Here is a 22,265-nt window from a genome sequence, read left to right on the forward strand (position 1 = left end):
TTGTGTTCATTGGTGCCCAAAGACTTCTATGCAGAAGTGATGCACATCACTATAACTCACATTTCATTGACTAAAGCAAGTCACATGTTCAGGTATAATTTCAGAGGTGACAGGGAAGTGCAGTACTGCCACATACCCAGAAAGTAGAATGCCAGAAATATTTGATGACCAATGCTGATGATTTCCACAGCCCCTAGCAACATTAATTCCTACCTGGTCGGATGAAATAAATGTGCTCATTGGGATACATTTCAATCTACAACTTCATTAGAACACGTTTTAGAGAGGGAACTAATTTTTTTTCATGTCGTTACCTTTTCTCATTTGCTCTTTTTTCCTGCATCCGTTTAGACACCAGTACTGTAGAAAACTTTTTGATTTTATTAAAATTAAAGTGTATTTAAAGTTTTCGTTACTTAATGTCTGTGAGTTTTTGACAAATGCAGATAGTCATGTAGCCACCACAATCAAGATATAGTTCTGTCACTCCCTAGAATAACTTCGTGTCTTTTTATGGTCAGCTCCACCCCCAGACCCTGGCAACCACTGATCTGTTTTTGTCTGTATAGTTTTGTCTTTTCCAGAACGTCATAAGTGGAATTAAACAGTATGTAGCTGTTTGAGTCTGGCTTCTTTCAGCTTAACATAGTGCATTTAAGATGTAGTCACATTGTCGCCTGTATCAGCAGTTTGCCCCTTTTTATTGCTGAGTAGTATTCTGTTGTAGGGATGGGCCACAGTTACCCATTCCCCAGTTGTGGAGTGCTTGGGTTGGTCGTTTCCAGTCTGGGAGAATTATGAATGAAATTCACATAGGTTTTTGTGCAAACATAAGTTTTCATTTTACTAGGTTAAATACCTAGGAATAGGATTGCTGGATGTATGGTAAGAGTATATATGTTTTTATTTTTATTTTAATAGGTATGTAGTGGTAATCTTACTGTGGTTTAAACTTCATTGTTAATGTAAAAAATACATAACAAAATTTACTATTCTAACCATCTTTAAGTGTCTAATTCAGTGGCATTAAATATAAGCACATTGTACAGTCATTAGCATCTTAACTGTGTTTTTAATTTGTATTCCTTAATGAGTCAGCATTGTTTTCATTTGTAGACCTTCTTTGCTGAAGTATCTGTTCAAATCCTTTGCTGAATTTTTTTGGACTCTTCTTATTGTTAAGACCCTAATTAGTAAGCTGGACGAAGAATTTGAATAGATAGTTCACAAAGAGAACGTGGCAAAATGTGGAAATATCCAGCTTCACTAGTAATAAAACTACTTCTTAAAATTAGCTGTTGTACTAGTTATTTTTACCCTTATATTTCAGTAATGTGTTTCATTAGAGGGAGCAAATCTACTGTTCAAAAGGAAGAAAATTATAAATTTGGAGCGGTAGATATATGTAGGATATTGACATTAAATTATGAAAAAATAAAACATTCAAGAAAACTTGATCACATAACCAGGGTGTGTATGATAAAGTCAAAAAGTTGTCTTTTGGAATTGGGGGTTAGGTTTTAAATCCTCATTTCCTCATTAACTTGCTTGATAATATAGTTGGGCTAGGATTAGAAATAGAGTTTGCTAATCTTAAATCTACTCCCCACTTGTTCTTGACTGTCAGAGGTGGTGGTAGGGTCGAATTTTTTTCTTGTACTGTTTGGCTGGGGTACAGCAGCAGTTACTGTCTATAAAGTTTTCTGTCTTGCTGAGTTGCCCTTTCCTGGTCCTTTGGCTAGAGAGAGCAAGCTTTGGGGGGAATTTTTTTGTCTGTTCTCATTGGTGTTTCTAGCTTGCCAGCTTCTCCACCTCAGGCTCCAGTCCAGGATACTTGAGGCAGAACACAAATCCAGAGAACTCACTGCCTTGTGGTTCCTTGGCATCCCAGCTTCTTTTGCTGATCTGCCTTCTCTTCACCTTTTCGAGTTTTCTTATGTTTGTTTTGTATATAATATCCTGGGTTTTTAGCTGTCCTTGGCAGGAGGAGTAGGCAGAAAACTACTATTTCATCTTGATCTAAAATCTTCATTCGTTTTCTAGTCTTTATTGCTGCCTTTCTCTAGAGCGAACCTTTATCCTTATTTTCTAGATGATATGTGTTTTACATGTTTTTGAATTTTTTTTACATGTGGAATTGTATAGGAGTAGGTACTCTTTGTGTCTGGGGTTCTTTATCACTCAACATCATTTTGTGAGATAAATCCAAATTGTGGTTTGTGGTTTTGGTTGGTTTATTCTTTTTGCCATGAAGTATTATATTAAATTATATGAATATACCAAAATTTATCCAAATTTATTTGCCAAATTTAGGCAATTTGGGTAGTTTCCATTTTGGAGGCATTATTACGAATAGAGCTGCTATGAACATTCTTGTACATGCTTTTGGACATAAGTATATAGGGAACTATTAATTTTAAGTAAGATACTAGCAAAATACTACACAAATATATACAGTTGATACTTGAACAACACTGGTTTGAGCTACTTGGGTCCACTTATATGCGGATTTTTTCCAGTACTTATATAGTGTTGGCCCCTGCCCCATTCGTGGGTGTCACATCTGTAAATTCAACCAACTGCAGATCAGAATTTTCATCTGAATTTGCTTGAATCCGTGGATGTGGACAGAACCTGCAGATGTGGAGGGCCAACTATGGGACTTGAGTGCCCTGGAGTTTTGGGATACATGGGGGCTCTTGGAAGCAATCCATCCATGGATGCCGAGGTACACCTGCACTATAGGCAACATACACTTATAAAATAAGGAAAGAACTTATTTCCCCCAACCCTGATCCCCCCAAAGTAGCAACTGTTAATAGTTTCTTACGTATTCTTCCAGAATGAATGTTTAACTATGACCTTTATATACCTGTGCCTTGTGTCAGATTTTTCTCCTGGAATATAGATTAGCAGGGAAGAACCTTTCATTGCTTCTACTCCATGCACACGGACTAGCTAAGGAAATTGAGTTGAGGATATAGAGCAATGGCAGCTGCAGCCTATCTCTTAGGTAGCTTTTCCTGGCCTCCATTTCCCTGATAAGGGGTGGGTAAGCCACTGCGAATCAGGTGTGGCTCGGGGCCTGCTAAACAGCTAAGTGTTTGCCTTGAAGAGTTTTATAGCTGAGGCTTATTGCCATTCTGGTTGATGTATAGCAACAATCTTTGTCTTTCCATTTAGGGAAATATTTATTCATAAAGTACTCTTGAGCAAAACTCAGTCACAACTTCATCATGTGGGGAAAAACAAGAGTCAGTACTGCAAAAGAGATTTGTGATGTTGTTTCTTGGACCAAATTCTGTATTAGAGTCATTTAGATGATATGGTTTTAAGTTAGAAATGGGTTGTTGGTTGCATAGTAGTAGGCTTTTAGGAATGTTGAGACAGATTATTTAGATTTTATTTTGCCTTCTTTCCCTGATGAAGATAATAGCCAGTGAAAGTTTTAATTACCACATTTTAAAAAACATGGTCAGTGAAATAGGAAAATTGCTAACATGAGTTTTCACATTTGTGTGTGTATGTTAAATAAACCACATGCAAAGACCTCCTGCTAAAGAACTTCACTGATAAAATTGGACTTGGTGGGCTTCCCTGGTGGCGCAGTGGTTAAGAATCCGCCTGCCAGTGCAGGGGACACAGGTTCGAGCCCTGGTCTGGGAAGATCCCACATGCCGCTGAGCAACTAAGCCCGTGCGCCACAACTACTGAGGCTGCGCTCTAGAGCCCGTGCTCCACAGCAAGAGAAGCCACCGCAGTGAGAAGTCCGTGCACTGCAACGAAGAGTAGCCCCCACTCGCCGCAGCTAGAGAAAGACGGCGTGCAGCAACGAAGACCCAGCGCAGCCATAAATAAATAAATAGATAGATAGATAGACAGATAGGACTTGGTAGTGTTAGTAAAGTTCAGCTATTATATTTACAAATTGCATGTTAACCTTTGATTGTTTTTTTTAAAGTTTCATTATACAAAATTTCAAACTCACAAATAGATTAATGTAATAAACTTCCGTATAACCAGCATCTAGATTCAACAGATACAAGCATATGGTTGATAATTCTTTTATCTCAACCCTTTCCCTCTTGCCTCCCCACACTTCTGCTGGATTGTTTTAAAGGAAATCCCAGATACGATATCTCTTCATCCATGAATACTTACGTATTCTAAGAGATAATTTTTTTAAAACAAATAACCGCAGTACCAGTATCATACTTACTGTCTTTATTCTCCAAGTTTTAAAGTAACTATCAATGTTATTACTATTAACATGATGATTATTGAATTCTCTTTAGGATTTCTTTATAGTTCCTTCTGTCTTTGGATATAGGCTACTTGGGGATATATGATCATGTTTTAAAGTCTAAAGTAATTATTTTCTGTGATTAAGCTTGATATACACAGGTTTATTTGTTTGATTTGTTTTTGGTTTATTTTGCACTTGGATTATTATATGATTTCCACTTTTATTATTATGTAAAAGATTTCTGTGGTTCTAAAACAAAGTGATTCAGAAGTCTAATGTTCCCTTCCCTTTCCTTGTTCTTATATAATCAGTGGAGCTTGTGAAGTCCCTGATACAATAATGATAATTTTATGCATATGTGTATTTTGAGAGAGCCATAGTTATTCTCTGATTTTTTTCAGATGTTCCATGAGCAAAATCTATGTCTATCTATCTATCAGCATACCTAAACATACCACTACGATAGAGCAGTGGTTCTCAAACTTTTTTGGTCTCAGGATCCCTGTAAATTCTTCTAAAAGGTTCAGAAGAGCTTTTATTTGCCGTATAAGAGAATAAAAAAATTTAGAAATATTTATTCGTTTAACACACCCATTATGTGTTAATATAAAATTTTTTTAATGAAAATAACTATATATTCCAAATCCAAAATACTGGTGAGAAGAGTGGATTTGTTTTATATTTACGTACCTTTTAAATGTCTGGTTTAATGGGAGGCAGTTGCATTCAAACAGGTGTCTCATGTAGCCTCTGGAAAACTCCACTGTACAATGGCAAGACAATGAGAGTAAAACACTCTTAGTGTTACGGCAAAAATAGTTTTGACCTTGCAGGGCAAGATGAGTCCAGTCCTGTACTTTAGACTGTCGAGCAGAGCTCCGGGCCTTGATTTAGATTTGTTATGTTTGCTTAGTTTTCTGTTTATTGGTTCATCCTTCAGAAGGATGGAGTCTACTGAAGATCGGTGTCTGGTCGTATTCACGTGTTTCTCTGTCCTGCTAGTGGAGGTGCTGTCTCTCCAGTCCCACCCCACTCAACCCCACCCGCCCCTCGCGGTCGTGCTGTGGGCGTGTGGGGAGACATGGTGCCTCCTGCGGGTGGGCACACCCCTCGGTCTCCTGCTGTGACGTCCTTGCCGCGGCTCCCTGCGCCACACAGGTCGCCTTGTGGGGCTGGTCCCTGTCTAGGAGGCGCCCGGCTGGCGATCAGCCGTTCACACCCGTGTTGATACTGTTTCCGGTGTTTGTCCCTGCGTCCCGCTAGCCGAGGTGTGCCCACAAAGGCTGTCCCTGCCCCACCCCAGTCCATCCCCGTATAACTGGTGGCTGACCAGCCGCCATGTTGGTGGAGGGTGACGTGGCGACCCTCGTTCGTGTCAGCCCAGCGGCGTCTCTTGCTGCTTCCCTCTGCGCCGTGTCTTGCTTACGGGACACCCCTTGCCGCGCTCTGGCTACCGCGCCCTACTCTCGACTCTCGCAGCTGCCTGAGAGCTGGCCGGGGAGGCAGGGTGAGGTGGGACCACTTTGCCCCGTGACTGCACCTGTCTCCTCACACTCGCACTCAAACCCACCCTGAGTGGTTGATCCTGCAGTAGCCCTTGCCCGTCACTAAGGTTAATTCACGGGCGTCTAAGCGCCTCTGGCTTCGATACCCTGATGTTGAGAATGACTTTGAGTGCTTGTTTGGCTCCTACCTACAGAACTGTGGTAATTCTAGAACTAATCCATGCTCATGGGCATCAGCGGCTCTGCTCTGATGATTCTAGATGACCAGGATTGCACGTTCTATGGCCCTATTAAGGAGTCGTTTTGCGTACCATGGCAACCACCGTGACTGGGAATTCGGGTGATGGGAAATCCGGATTCGATTCCATAGAGTAGCCTGGTAATCTGCTACTCCAGCCTAGGAAGGTAGCAGATTTGCCACTCACGACCCGAGGGTGGGGAGGCAGTGATGAAAAACAACACTGGATACTTTCGAGGTCCAGTAATTGGAATGAGTCCACTTAAAATCCTTTAAGGCAGATTCATTGTGTGGCAAATCTGGTACCGGCAGCTGAGGTAATCCCCAGCTTCAGTGGCAGGGTATTGAATTCGGTGCAGTTAAAATGCTGTATGATCTGCCGCGCGGGTTTGTGGATGGGGAGCCTCCGTCCCTATCCCTACCCCCTGCTTCTCGGCACCCTCCTGGCTCCTAGTCGAGTTTCTGTGGGCTGAAGTGTGCACTTGAAGAAACTGAAGTACTCAAAGCAGGCGCGAGCTGCCTGCACACTGCTGCTGGAAATCCTGGAATGGGAGCGTGGTTCTATTTTGTTTGTGTTGGAGGTTGATTGTGGAGGCCGATTAGACGGGATGGCTGGGAAGCTCGTACTGCACCGCTAGAGCTCAGTCTTAGATTGATGCAAGACCGACCAAAGTGAAAGCTTTTGCCGTGGATGTTTTCATTACTTAAGGAAGAAGGTGAAAATGGGAGGTTTGAAGAGATTCTGATTCCATGTTGTTCTGACCATAAACAATGCCGACTGCCCTCGTTATTTCCGGTAATGTGCCGGTAGCTTATTGCTGGCAGCTTATGGGAAACCAAAGTCCTTCGGATGGTGGTAGCTGGAGTGTCTGGTTCCATAGCTGAAATTTGAAGGCACAGTGGTGTGATCTGTGCTTAATTTGACTCAACCTGGACAACCCTACGCGACTCCATCACAGACAGGATTGGCACTTTGATAGCTCTTACGTGGGTGGTGGTGCGCGGCCTTTCTGTGTTGCTGGAGCGATTTGTCTGGCTTATTGATAACTGGGGAGACTAGTGTGCTCACCACTTAGGTTACCCCCAGTGCTTGATATCCCTAACTTCGACAAATATTGCTTAGCCACCCAGGATTGAGCATTCACAAGTCTGTGATGCTCTTAAGGGGCCGTAACTGCGCCACACGTCTCAACATGTGCGTATCCCAGTCTGACGGGTGCTGGGGATTCATTATTAAATCCATTAGTGCTGGGCTCTGGGTTGCAATTATTCCTCATTAATAAGGAATTCCCTGTAAGAGAGTAGATCAGAAGCTTGCATTAAGTCCCTGCCCGTTGTTCATACTGCCCATTGCCCCTCAGATTGCCCACTTGGGGTTGGCATTTGGTCTTGGTGGATCACCGAGAAGATGGTCTAAATGAAAATCACAACCAGGTTTCGGTAGGTGGTCCTGCGGAAAGACCGCGTTAAGGACCGAGCAAGCGAGCTTGAGGGATAGCTTTCGGCCATCTGTATGTCACCCGCCACCCCAGGCAAGACTGACAGCAGTGCCATGAGAATCACTTGGGGCGGGGGCGGAGGGAGTGAAGGAAGAGCTGCTGCCCTTTGGTGGCCGACCTGTAGCCCTGAGCTTCCGTAGTTTCTGCTTAAGGTGGCCTCTGGCTCGCCTTTCTCTGGCCTTCGTGGTCTTGGGACGCCCCCTCCACACTCTATTGTGTGTGTGTCTGTTCCTGTCTGTCTCTCCCTTTAGGGCCGCCCTGCTGTTTCGATGTGTTTTTGTGAAGTTTAAACTTAGGACCGGACTTAGGACTTTAGACTTTAAACTGTTAGGACAGGAATGGTGAAGTGATTTTGCATATTTCTATCTATAATCTGTTAGTTATGAGGAAGTACAGTTTCAAAGAAAACCACGGTTTCTGTTATTTTCAATTTTGATTTATTTACAGAGCTCTCATACAAAGGAACAATTGACCTTTTTACATAAAAGAAAATTTTAAAGTTTCAGATATACTAGATTATCATCCTGATCACACTTTTTAGTTCTCCATGATGTTGATTAATGTTTTACCTAGTGATAGAGTCTTGCTTTAACATGCAATATTTTAGTTTTTGGTGGCCTGTTATTTTTTTAAAAGTTATAACCAAAGATAATTCAATTTTTTTTCATTAATAGATATATGTAGAGTGTGTCGGTCAGAAGGAACACCTGAGAAACCTCTCTATCATCCTTGTGTGTGTACTGGCAGTATTAAGTTTATCCATCAAGAATGGTGAGTCATCCTTTTAGAAAACTTTTATGTCTGAGCTTTACTGTCATCTGTATAATGAGGGAGACTGTTTCAATGAACTTTCTCTGTAACTAGTTATTTCTTTAAAATTTTTATTGTGAAAATTTGGAAATTACCCATATTTCTTATTACCATGCCGTGTCATTTTGGTATATTGTCTTTCAGATGCACGTGAGTACCCATTTGTTTATTTCTACCATGGAGAGCTAATGTTCATGGGAAGTGTTATGGTGTTCTAGTTTTGCTTGGCATGATTATAGTTTACATTTAGGAAATGCTTTGTGTAAGGTAGTAACTCATTGCTTGTATACATTTTAACTCATTTAATCCTTAAAACTGCAAGGTGGAGTATAATTATGATTTTATGATTATTCAGATGAGGGAACTGAAGCATTGAAAGGTTAAGTAACTTGTTCTAGGTCACACAGCCAGCCAATTAGTGATAGATCTAGCCACCAGGTAGCAGTATCATTAGACCAATATTAGAACTGATGTTGATGCTTGGAGATTCTTCTATATTCAGTTCTCTTTGAGGAGGTTACAATTTACTTTGATTAGTTAATTGTTCAGTTAATTGAAACTGAAACTGCTTTTTAATAGAGGAAACACATGTCGTTTTTATCTTTATCTGTTATAATTCTGTACTCAGAGGGCATCAATGATAAAAAGTTAATTGTAAAAGTTCTGTGATTTGTAAAATTTTAGTAAAGCAATATTAGTTTTCAATGAAACCTTAAAAGTTTTTTTTGTTATAAACACTATACTTACGAATGTATTTGTAATTGCAGCTTAGTTCAGTGGCTGAAACACAGTCGAAAAGAATACTGTGAATTATGCAAGCACAGATTTGCTTTCACACCAAGTAAGTTCTTTCGAAGTTTTCACTGCATTTCTAGGTTATAACTGGCCACACAGAGGTGTTTAAACAGTTTTAAAGCAACTGTGTTCAGCTTAATTTGTTTTTATGGTAATAGAAAGTATTGCTATAACATTTTGGAAAATATTTTTAAAAACTACACGTCAGGGCTTCCCTGGTGGCGCAGTGGTTGAGAATCTGCCTGCTAATGCAGGGGACACGGGTTCGAGCCCTGGTCTGGGAAGATCCCACATGCCATGGAGCAGCTGGGCCCGTGAGCCACAACTACTGAGCCTGCGCGTCTGGAGCCTGTGCCCTGCAACGGGAGGGGCCGCGATAGTGAAAGGCCCGCGCACCGCGATGAAGAGTGGTCCCCGCACCGCGATGAAGAGTGGCCCCCACTTGCCGTAGCTGGAGAAAGCCCTCGCACGAACCGAAGACCCAACACAGCCAAAAATAAATAAATAAATAAATAAAGTAGCTATTAAAAAAAAAAAAAACAAAAACTACACGTCAGGGCTTCCCTGGTGGCGCAGTGGTTGAGAATCTGCCTGCCAATGCAGGGGACACGGGTTCGAGCCCTGGTCTGGGAAGATCCCACATGCCGCGGAACAGCTGGGCCCGTGAGCCACAATTACTGAGCCTGCGCGTCTGGAGCCTGTGCTCCGCAACAAGAGAGGCCACGATAGTGAGAGGCCCGCACACCATGATGAAGAGTGGCCTCCGCTTGCCACAACTAGAGAAAGCCCTTGCACAGAAACGAAGACCCAACACAGCCATAAATAAATAAATTAATTAATTAATTAAAAAAAATACATCAATGTAATTTAAAAGTAAGTACATTTAAAAAAAAAAAAACTACACGTCAGCTTTTAACACACCACACGTCAGCTTTTAACACACCACACACACGTGATTTAATTTGTGGGATATTTTTTCTTCTGGACAAGTTCAAACGTGTGCAAAGTTATAATGAGCCTGTATGTATCCATCACTCAGTTTCATCCATTTTCAACTCATAGCCTTTACATGTCATTCCCTTTGCTCTTGTTCGCACCTCTCCATCCTTATTAAAGCAAATCCCATCATTTATGATTTCCTGTACATATTTTAGCATGTATCTCTAAAGAGTAATGATTTTTTAAAAAAAAAATATAGCTATAATACCATTATTTTATTTTATTTTTTTTAAATGATTATTCTATGTTTATTTTATTTATGGCTGTGTTGGGTCTTCGTTTCTGTGCGAGGGCTTTCTCTGGTTGTGGCAAGTGGGGTCACTCCTCATCACGGTGCGCGGGCCTCTCAACTATCGCGGCGGCCTCTCTTGTAGCGGAGCACAGGCTCCAGACGCGCAGGCTCAGTAATTGTGGCTCATGGGCCCAGCCGCCCCGCGGCATGTGGGATCTTCCCAGACCAGGGCTCGAACCCGTGTCCCCTGCATTGGCAGGTAGATTCTCAACCACTGCGCCACCAGGGAAGCCCCTATAGTACCATTATTTACCCAGAAAAATGATTGATGCCTTGAATTTGTCGAATATCCCATCCCTGTTCAAATTTGGGATATCTTTTGAGTTTAAATTATGTTGGTTGGAATAATAATAAAGACAAATACTTAATTCACTTTTTTAGCTCAGTATTTTGTAGGCTTATGGTAAATATTTTGCAGATCTTTAAAATTCTAATTATAACTCCTTTATCTATTGATTGATATTTAATATTGTTCATCTTAAATAAGTAGAGGTTTATACTGGCAAGTTATCAAGAATTTGAAGCACATTTTCATTCTGGGATCCTAGTATATTGCTCTCCCCTTCCCCCAAAGATTTTTTTATGCTTCAGTTTTTGTTTGTTTTAAGCATCTTGAGCTGCTGAGTGTAAATTCTATAAATTAGTGTTAGTTTTACTTTGTCTTTATGTGATGAGTGTATATAATTAAAATCATTACAGTTTCACTTTTGAAGCTTTGTATTCATTGTGCTCAAAAAATATCAATTCTGTTATTTTGTAGTCTTTATTTTCTGTAGGGCATAAAAACTGTACAGCTTAAGGTTTATTGCAAACTGCAAGACTAAGTAATTGAATATCATCATGAAGTTTGATTGATAAGAAATGCTCATGTGAGCTTCTTTATTCTGAGGCCAGTAAAAGCTTGTGTTTGTACCTTTTAGTTTTCATTTGACAGTCATGTGCTCTGTTTATCTTTTTCAAAAACTCTGTTTACTGGTTTAATGACTTGCTCCTGTGTATCAAATATCCTCTTAAAGTACCGATCTTTGTAGGTGTGTTGTAAAAAGTTGCTGTTTGTTACTTGTTCGTTCACTCCTTTGTGTCTATAGCTGTGAACAGTTTTGTAATAGTGCTCTCATAAATTTCAGATCACTGATTTTAAAACTTTATTTATCATAGCTCTTTGTTTTGGCCTTACTGGAGAAAGAGGCCTTTGTTCCTTCTGTATGTTCTTTCTGAGAAACCTGTGGTAGAGCAGTGGTTTTCACTGGAACCATTTACAAAGGAAATCTTTCTAAAACGTGTGTACATAGGTTCTGGTACCAATTCCAACATGTGTGTGGGGTGGTTTTCCCTACACCGTAAGCAGTTCTGCAGGACACCAGCTGGGTGTCCTACAATTTAACTCAATTCTGATACTGTCTACTCCAAGGTAACATTCGATTCCACAGGTTGAGGGCTCAGTCCTTAAAGGACTGGGGTCCCTCAACCCCCTGCATATGCTAGTCGCAAACCCAGGCTGTTAGTTTTGCTTTTGACTTTCTGACCAACTGACTTAAAATCAGGGGTTCCCAATGACCCCTTCCTTGATTTGATTAATTTGCTAGAGTGGCTCATAGAACTCAGAGAAACATTTTACTTATTAGATCATCAGTTTATTATAAAAGGATATAATTCAGGAACAGCCAGATTGAAGAGATGCATAAAGTAGGGTATGTGGGAAGGGAAACTGCACCATTTTCCCCAGATCTACTTGTTTTCACCAGCTGGGAAGCTTTCCGAACCTGAGGCCTTTCGGGTTTTTATGAAGGCCTCATTATATAGGCGTGATTGATTAAATCATTGATTGTTGGCGATTGGTTCTACCTTCAGTCCCTCGCTCCTCCCCAGAGGTCTGAAGGGTGGAGCTGAAAGTTCCAACCCTCTAATTACTTGGTTGGCTCCCTTGGAAAACCCGTGCCATACTCTTTCTCCCCACCCCCGCCCCCGCCCCAGACAGGTTCAAAAGTCATCTCATTAACATAACAAAAGACACCTTTATGGCTTACGTTGCTTAGAAAATTCCTAGGGTTTCGGGAGCTGTGAGCCAGGAACTGTGGACGAAGACCAAATGTATATGAGAAATATATTTTGGTCATCTGAACGACCAGATATGTATTTTTTATAAATCACAGTATATTACCTGTGGCAGAACCTCTTTTTCTGAGTATTGAACCACACTTTGCAGAGAGGTGGGAAGACCTTAATTTACCATTTGGAATATTGATTATTGTGCTAAAATGGGGTGGGGAGTGGCTAACAGACGTCAGTGGGCTGTTTGCTCTTACAGCAAGTGGCTCTGCTGCAGATTGTTGTGCATTTTGAGTGCTATTTCTGAGGCTGGCATGGGGGGAGGGTTCTTTCTTGATGACATCTGTCAGCTTCACCTTTTGCTCCTGTTTGCTTTATGTGATCTTTTATAATTTGAGAAACCAGATAATTATATTGTTTGAATGCTGAAATATGTGTAAATTAGCCTTACATAAAGTTCCTGGCTATGAGTGAGGGATGTGTACTTCTCTTGAATCTTTTTTCCTGCTCAGGGGCCTGTTTCGTTGGCTTCTACATTTCTTATGTGATTTGCTCTCATAAATGACTTTTGGGTAAATGTAGTATTTTATTGTGATTATTTGATTCATTTTTCTTATAGGAAAAAATATTTAAGTACAGTTGCAAATGTTGAAAGTTAAGATAGTGCTACCTGCCTAGAAAATAACCTGTTTGAATCTTCATGAAATTATGTGAACTTTTTCCCCCTTATAGTTTATTCCCCAGATATGCCTTCGCGGCTTCCAATCCAAGACATATTTGCTGGACTGGTTACAAGTATTGGCACTGCAATACGATATTGGTTTCATTATACACTTGTGGCCTTTGCATGGTTGGGAGTTGTTCCTCTTACAGCATGTGAGTATTCATTCTTCTGTGGCTGGAGTTATTTAAACATTGCGCAACTATTTAATATTATAAAGTAATATGGCATCATAGTTTTGTTCGAATGATATTTAATTATTTGATATTATAATGTCATGTATTAGGAAAACTTCATTTAGGAAACATTATTCACCTGAATTAAAAACCATTTTTTAACAGGTCACTTTCTTGAATGAATATGGGAAAGAAAAACACAGCATACAGAGGCTAATAATGAAAGTTCATGAAAGAATTGAAAAAGCAAAATCAAACCATAATTAGAAGGAAATTATATTTTATTCCTTGAAGTTTATTAGAGCTCTCAAGGATGACAAAAGATGGGTTCTTTTGAGTTTTGTTTTTTTAAACCCCTTTTAAAAAACACATATCTAATGGTGCTGAATAATTGGGAAGCATGTCTTTCAAATATAGGAGGCTCTTTGGGAGATTGGTATACTAACTCTTAGTTGATTCTCTTTAGGTTCTTTGTGTTCTTAAAGACATGGAGAGGGGTCGATAGTATATGGTGCCAGAGTATATAGATAGGATTCTTTAGAGTTAACCGCAAACAAGATTTTTAAATAAGTATAATAATATCCTCATGTCTCCTTAAAATAAAGTAAAATAAACTTGATCAGTTATAAAAATGAAAATATTATGGAAGCAGAATAGGTACTATTCACTTGAAGAGTGAATTAGTGAGCTAGAAGATTGAGCAACGAGTTCTCCAGGATGTAACTCAGAGACAAGAAGTTGCAAGTATGAGGGAAAAAATTTGAGAGATGGAGGCTACATCCGATTGTTTCAGTATCTGTCTAGTAAGTAGTTCCAGAGGGTAAGAGATTGAAAGAGAGAGAGCTGACTGTGATAAAGGAAAAAGACAATCCTAGACACATTCTGAAGTTTTCCAGTGCTGAATAGGGTGGTGTATAGATGTTATGCTTTCAGATTATCCTACAAAATCATGAAAATCAGACTGGCATCAGACTTAAAATCAGCAACATTGAATGTTAGAAGACAGCAGAATAGTCAACATGTGGCAAAATTTTTGAACCCAAAATCTTATTATTCTCAGATAGAAGGACAAAATACAGACATTTCAATAGATGCAAGGACGTGGAAAGCTTACTACCTTAAATTATTTATGAAAAAAGTGTTTGAGAATATATTTTACTGAAACGAGCAAGGAAACAAAGACAGGGAAAGGTGTGAGCTCCAGAGAAAAAGGAACAAGTGCTTCTTATAGCTAAGTCATAATTGTTGTTAGTCTACAATAATTAATAATTTTTTAGGTATCAACTGGAAACTAAAATTCTAGATGATCTTAACGAGAGAAATTGTGAGGGGAGTATAGAATTGAGAGCTTTTTAGGTTGTCTTATTTGTGGTGAAATTTTAGATGCTTTAGATAAAACAGGAAAATACAGTGTAATTATGCATTAAAAATACAGGAGTAACCAAGTAGAGTCCAGAACTAGCAAAGGTGATTAACAGCAAAGGTGCCACTGCTGTTCAGGGGAGGAAAGATGGTCTTTTCAATAAATGGTACAGCATCACCTGGACGGGCATGTGGAGCTAATGACCCACACCATTACCTCCCACCTGACACAAGTTAATTTTAGACGGTCATAAACCTGAATGTGAACGTTAAAACCAAAACACTTCTAAAATAAAGTATAGGAGAACAACCATAAAAGAAAATACTGAGAAATTTGACTTAATTAAAATTAAGAACTTTAATTCATGCTCAGATACCTTTGAGAGAGAAAGGCAGGCTACAGAGTGGGAGACAGTATTTGCAATACACATATCCAGCAAAGGACTTGTATCCAGGATATATAAAGAACTATATAAATCAGTAAGAAAAAGGAAGACAAGCCAATTAAAAAGTGAACAGCAGATTTGAACAGGTGTTTCTGGAAAGAAGATTAAATAGCCAATAAACATGTGAAAAGGTGCTCAGTATCATTAGTCATCAGGGAAATGCACAAGAAGATGCTGCTCCGTACTCAGAAGAATGGCTGAAATTAAAAGAAAAGACAGTGCCAAATCCTTCTTAGGATGTGGAGCATCTGCAACATGCATGCATTGATAGTAAGAGTATATAAAGTATAGCCACTTTGGAAAGCTGTTTGATGTTATCTATCAGTGGTAAATATTATAAATACCTTATGATCCAGTAGTTCTGTCTCTGGGAATGTTGCTAACAGGTGTAAGAGCCTTGTGTCCACTAAAAGACGTGTGTAAGAGTGTCGTCACTGCAGCTTTGATAATAGTAGTCTAAAACTGGAACCAACCAAACAACTATCAACAGTAGAATGGTTACAGTGTGGCTTATCCCTATAATGGAATACTACATAGTGGTGAAAAAGGAGCTGGCTGACGCGACATAGAATAACATGGATAAACTTCACTTCTTTGAGAAAAGGAAGCCAGGCACAAAAGAGTATGGACTGTAGGATTGCATTTATGTGAAATTTTAAAATAGGCCAAATTGGTCTATGGTGATAGAGATCAGAATAGTGGTTACCTTTTGCTGGAGATATTGACTGAAAAGGGGCTTTGAAGGAGCCTTCTGGGGAGCTAGAAATGTTGAGACTCTTATCTGGGTGGCAGTTACTTGGATATATACTAATATAAAAACTCACCCAGACACACTTAATATTTATATAAATTTTATCTTAATAAAAAAGTAACAAAACTTAAATTTAAGTAACTGTTAGGAGAATAGAAATAGGATGATGAGTTTTCATCCTAGGGAGCGGGAATAGGAAACAGTAAAATTTGTAAAGTCTGACAAAAGACAGGAAAGACAAGAAGGGAGGGCTGAGGAAGGGGAGTAAAAGAGAAGAAAAGATAAGATTGCAATATCTGTGATCATAGGGTTTAGATAGAGCCTCATAATTGTGTATGTATGAAAGTGTTCCACTACAAGAGATAAGTACGAAACAGCCCAGGTTAATGCTAGAGGGATTTGTTAACAAAGGCTGACAAAACGCAGGAACAGTATTCACCAGCCAGATATTATTCAAGATGAAACACTTTAAATGAGGAGCAGCATTTTATTTCATATTAATAAAAGGCATAGTCCACTAAGAAAACTTAAGAATTTCTATGCACCAGCAAACAGGACTTAGAAATATGTAAAACATTCATAGTTGTAGTGGAAGACTAACACTTCTCTGAAATCAGTAGATCAAGTAGTCAAAAATTAAGTAAGGACTTTGAGGATTTAAGTAACAGGTAACAAGCTTGATTTCTGTTCTGACTTGTATACACACACTCACACACAATTAAAATCTAAATTATGTCACACATTACACATTCTGTAACTTCTTCCTTTAAGTTAGCAATGTACCCATGGCTGTCTTTTCCTGTAGGAATGTGTTGAGCTACCTTATTTTTAAGCACGCTAGTAAGGAGGCCTTTAATTAATGAGTCTGTTTTCTTATCTACAGACAATTGGCTCTTTGTCACTTTTACTTGTTACAAGCATACTTGCTTTGAATGTTTTATACATATATGTAAGTAATTTCTGTTACAGAAAATCTTTTCCTGTCTTTCCATTTTGACTTGGCATTTGAAAACAGCCATTGAAGTCACTAAATTTTTGGTACAAGGCTATAGGAAATGCTTAAACTGATACACAAGTACTGGTTTGAAAGGAAACCTCAGCTTTTGGGCCTCATTTCCAAATCTGTTTCTGCCTTTTCTGACTAAGAGGATAAGGGGATGGCTGTGTATTTGCCCTTACTTCATCTTTTCCCTTCATGGCCAGATTTAAGATTTTGTCCTTTTGAGGACCCTTGGATCTGTTTGTCAAAAATTGGTTGTTAGTTTGCTATTCATAGCATTGAAGCATGTACTCTACTGAAAAGTCCTCTTAATGTCAAAAATGTGTACCCCCAAAACTATTTTCATGAGCAGACTCAATGAATTTTAGAATTCTAGGTTCAAGAAAATACTCTGTATTATCATTTTGGAGATCTTTTCTTGAGATTGGTTCCCTCCCCGCCTTCAAACATCTAAGCTCATTTAATAAAAACAAGTAAATCTAGAGAGAATCAAAACTTTAAACATTATTGTGTAACATTTATTCTTTACTGTCACTATTTTTAATGCTTGACATTTTTTTTCTTAACTTTAGTATTATGAGGCTCAACCTTGCAAAGACTAAATGTTTATTTCAGTGGCATTCGCAGTGTTCCACTTTACCTCTGTTTAGTTGAGCGACTGTATGAGTTATGATGAGAGTTGTGACTATATGCCATCATGCCCTTTCTTGGTAGGCCGCATCTACAAGTGCTTGTTTACTGGCTCTGTGAGCTCCCTACTGACACTGCCACTAGACATGCTGTCCACGTAAGTATTGAACCTCGTGGTGGTAGAAGGCTGCACATTGTGAATGGTGCTCATTTTTTCTTCTGCATACTTGTGTTTGTTGTAATTTGAAAAGTCCTCCTATTCCAAGGACAAATAATACCTTATGTTACCTATTCTAACGTTACAGCTACAGTGGAAATAGCTGACATATATAAATGTTTTAAAACATACCCATCTTAAAGGACTGTTTGGTAACGGTGGGACAGCTAGTTAAATAACTGTCATGTAGTGCAAGAAATGTACTGTTCCATATAGTGATATGCTGGGGGTTCATTTAAACATGTGTTTTTAACAACACAGACATTTGAAGTCAAATTTCTTTTTAAATGTTTTTTGTGATTGTTAGGAGGTGGACTGTAAAAACTTGTTCACTGTGGTGGTTTTACTGTATTTTAATTTGACATAAAGCTTTGTAATTGCAGTTTCTTGGGAAAGACATATATGTGTTTTCAAAATTATTTATGTTAGAAATGCTGTAAATCATTAACTGTATCAAGATCATTAGAATATTAAGTTTGCAAAAGATTGCACCTCTGTTTGCTAAAATCTTCTTTTGTACCCAGTTGACCTTAGGTTTCTGATCCCTATGTCAGTAAAGGCAAAGAACAATATAAGACTGTCTTTTAGAACAGAAGCATGCGGAATATATTATAAAAATAAGCCAAATGGCAATAGAAGAGAGCAGGAGAGCATGTTACATTTCTGATAGAAAAGAAATCGAGGAGGTCTTTTAAGTCGCTTGTGTCTGCATCATTGTTTTGAATCGTGGCTGAAAATACTTAGAAATATTAGATGTGTTTGCAACTTGGTTTTCCTACTTGCTAGTTTTACCTTTTTTGGATAGAACAGGCAAGTTATTTAATTTATGTGTTTCTTTGGCAGTATAGGGAATAGATAAGATAAAAGGCTTTGAACTTGAACTTCCTTTACATTACAACAGCCTTCGAAGTAATGTTTATAAGTAGACAAGGATCTTGAAAATAGGGCACTAATAGCTGTGGCCCTCATAAAAAGGAGAAGCAGTAATTTGACGCACTTGAGAATTTAGAAATAGTATAATAAGGTAACCCTTTGTATGAAAATATTGACCTTCTGTGAAGTGATTCAGTGAAACAAATAGGACAGCGTTACTATTTCTGGACATCAGATTTTTATATCAGCCATCCAGAACACAGTCTTAGTATAGAGACAAGAAAAATCAGTCTTGGCTGAAGTGTCATTCATATGTCTCCACGTGTATGATGTAGCTCACCTCCGGCTTTCATTTAGGAATCGTATACAAAATAAAGGCACATATTAGAAGTAGCGAGGGAGGTCAGAAAAAAGCAAGGGGTGACTGCTAAGAGTGATGGAAGTTATATTTTAATATCTATGAACTAATAAAAGAACCGTCTCAAACAGGGCAGTCTTGTTCCATTTAGCGTGAGGCTAGAGTTGTATTTATCATTGTAATTTTTGAGAGAACAGTGTAGCGGCCAGTCATATCTCAGTTGTTTAGAAGAGGTGACTTGAGGTCCCATCTGTGCTGTTCAGTAAAGTGGGGGTGTGTTACTTCTTTAATGGTTTCTGTTTTATGTGGCTAAATATGTTAATATTTACCAAAGCTTAAATTGGTAGGCTTTGGCTTTGTGAAAAACAGGTGTTTATGGAAGCCGTGTCAGTGAAAATTTAGTATTTTAGTCTCAAATAAGGCAGTATTTTACTTGCCTGCCACCTTTACTTCTTGTTGGCGGAACCATTAAACATCTGGTTGTTTGGCAAGTGTGATCACTTAGGTGATGCAAAGATGTAGCTGGTTGTAACAGAAGGAACCCTGACATTGGAATTAAAACGTTGCCGCATCTGCAACTTTTTGGTGACCTTGGGCAAATCATTGGACAGTTCTGAGCCCCTGTTTCCTCATCTGTAAAATGAGGAAGATCATGCCTCAGGGATTTGGGTGGGCTATTCAAAGATTAAATTCACAAACACATGTAAAAACTGTATGTGAATTTTGAGCACTGTGTTAATACATAGCAAAATTATCACCCAAACTCAGAGCTGTTGCTTGCCTTCTGTTGGCAGGCTCTCCTTTTCTCTGTGACCTGATTGGTTAGTGGGCCACACCTGAGTTGCCTTCCATGAGCTTCCTCATTGACATGGGAAGAATGCTGAAAGCTTGGTGGGGATAGTGGAAAGAAATTGTAAGCGTGGTTTGCTTTTATAATCTCATGCTGCCTTTTAGATTTGAAGAATTGAGCCAGTTTTTCTGAAAGCACTTTATAAGTAAATCACTTATTTTTTCTGAGTAATGTTTCATTTTTCTCTATAGAATCCATTTTCTGAAATTTTACTTAAAATTTCTTAATATCTTAGCAGCTGCTACATATTCTGTAGCTCAGTTCCTCAGCTTCTCTAGGCGCAGCCTATCAGTTAACTATTGCTGCAAAACATGCTGTCCCTAAAACTTAGTGGCTTAAAACAACAAACATTTTATTTGCTCATAATTCTGGGGGGTTAGCAGTTTGGGCTGGGCTCAGCTGATCCGTTTATCTGTTGGGCTTGCCTCCGTTACGCATGTGTGTCACTGGGGTGGGGTGGTCTCAGATGGGGTACCTTGGTTCTTCCATATGGCCTCTCGTCTTCAGAAGGCTAGTGGGGCTTCTTTACACGGTGGTCTCAGGGCAGCATTCTAAGGGGGTGAGAGTGGAAGCCCGAAAGCTCTCTTCTAGGCTTCAGAACTCAGGACATTGGCTTCCGGTTCAGACAGTTCACAAATCAGCTCAGGTTCAAGGTGCAAGGGAAAAGAAAAGGGTTCTGCAAAGAGTTTGTCACCATTTAAAAATCTACAATAAAATCTGCAATGAGAAGTTGCTGTTCTTATTGCTGATGACAAGGAAGGAGTAGAAAAGGGGGTATTTTAGTCCCAACCTATCAAAATTTTAATGGTCTGGAGGGGTCCTTAGCAAGGGGGTGATCAGTATTCCTCTTTTGATTAAGGTATATTCCAGATAACATCTGAGGGCCACATTAGTTCAGTTTGGAGCTACCAGGCCGAGGTCTCCCAAATTGACCCTTCCTTAAGTTCTCCATGGAGGGAAAAACGTCCATTATGGTAGTGAATTTTCCAAAGGCTACCAAGATTCTTGAGTTACCTTTGAATTACTCTGAAATCAGACATAGACCAGGGAAGGATATGCTCCTTCAGAGAGGAAAAGAACAAAGAGGTGTTCAGTATTATTATACTCTATGTATTTTCACGTGAACCATACTTGATCTGTCTGGATTTGTTGAGAAACGAATATACTTTTGGTATATTTGCAGTTGGCGTCAAAATTTAATCTGCGTTCTAAATGAGGCATTTGTAAAGTGTACCACAGGCTTCTTTGCCTCACGCATTGTGTACTGTGTATCTCTCAGCCTTCCTTTATGTTGTCTTTAGGCCTTTCTAGAGGCCCTTCTCCGCCTTGCTCATTTGCTGATTCTGTTCATTTTCATGGGTTTTTAAGTATCAGCTAAGTTGGTTAAACTTGTGTATAAAATAAGGATAAGGATATTCTTAGTAAGGGTTGGACAGAGTCATGTATCCTTAGGAAATTACATATATTTAATATTTGACCTTTGTCAAGTATTTGGCTACTTTCGGTTTTTTGCTTGCTGCCTTCCTTTTTCTCAGCTATGTTCAAAGAGAGGCTGGATAGCCGACTTATGTAGTTGTGATGTTATTCTTTGCTTTCTAAAATATAAACACATAGTAATACAAATATATAAATAAACATATTTGGCCAGCTTGTAAGATAGATAAATTGCCACCATCCTCAGAAATAATTTTTTTGAGAGACTGATTTTTCACCAGAAAGTTATGACTGACTTTTCTTGTTCTTTTTGAGATTTTTATGTAAAGTGAATGTCGTTACCTTTGGTTTCTTAATTTTAAGTGTTGTTTGGAGTAATTCTGTGTACTTTTTTTTTTTTTCTAATAGGGACAATTTGTTGGCGGATTGTTTGCAGGGTTGTTTTGTGGTGACGTGCACCTTGTGTGCGTTCATCAGCCTGGTGTGGCTGCGAGAGCAGATAGTCCACGGGGGCGCCCCGATCTGGCTGGAGCACGCTGCTCCGCCCTTCAACGCTGCTGGGCACCACCAAAATGAGGTAACGCCCTCTGTCCCCAAATTCATCGTATTTGGGTAGGACATAAGAACTATTGTCACTCTCTAAGACCCAAACCCTTGACTCCCATGTCCCTCGTTGCAAAGCAGGACAGTGACAACATTTGGGGGAAGATGGAAGGAGATCTGAGAAATCAGGAGAGTGCTGTTGTTACCCGGGAACAACACTGGGGGTATACTTCATGCGCTTTCATTCCCTTGGCCTGGGTTAACAGGTTCCCGCCGGCCTGGTGGTTAATATACAGACTTCCCGCATGGGCTTCTGACGTGCTGCATAACATTAAGGAAGCCCCCTTAGGCTCTTTGTTCATTAGTTTCTTCATGTGTAAAATGCCTCACCTTTGTTGCTTTTAGTAGAAACATTACCAAAAGTAGAAAAATTGGAGTACTGTTGATAACAGTCTTGTACACTTTTACTTT

General features: G+C 39.3%; 1 protein-coding gene across 1 annotated transcript in view; it reads left to right on the plus strand.

Annotated features, from left to right (window-relative positions):
* The window catches only part of MARCHF6 (membrane associated ring-CH-type finger 6), a 76,487-nt gene that overhangs the window by 10,911 nt on the left and 43,311 nt on the right, over nt 1–22,265 (plus strand). The window contains exons 2-6 of the mRNA XM_057539722.1: nt 8,163–8,259; nt 9,066–9,139; nt 13,166–13,309; nt 17,604–17,676; nt 21,660–21,828. Of these exons, the coding sequence (XP_057395705.1) occupies nt 8,163–8,259; nt 9,066–9,139; nt 13,166–13,309; nt 17,604–17,676; nt 21,660–21,828 (557 nt within the window). The remainder of the gene's footprint in view (nt 1–8,162; nt 8,260–9,065; nt 9,140–13,165; nt 13,310–17,603; nt 17,677–21,659; nt 21,829–22,265) is intronic.

This window comes from Balaenoptera acutorostrata, chromosome 2 (assembly GCF_949987535.1).
Source record: "Balaenoptera acutorostrata chromosome 2, mBalAcu1.1, whole genome shotgun sequence".
Lineage (NCBI taxonomy): Eukaryota > Metazoa > Chordata > Mammalia > Artiodactyla > Balaenopteridae > Balaenoptera > Balaenoptera acutorostrata.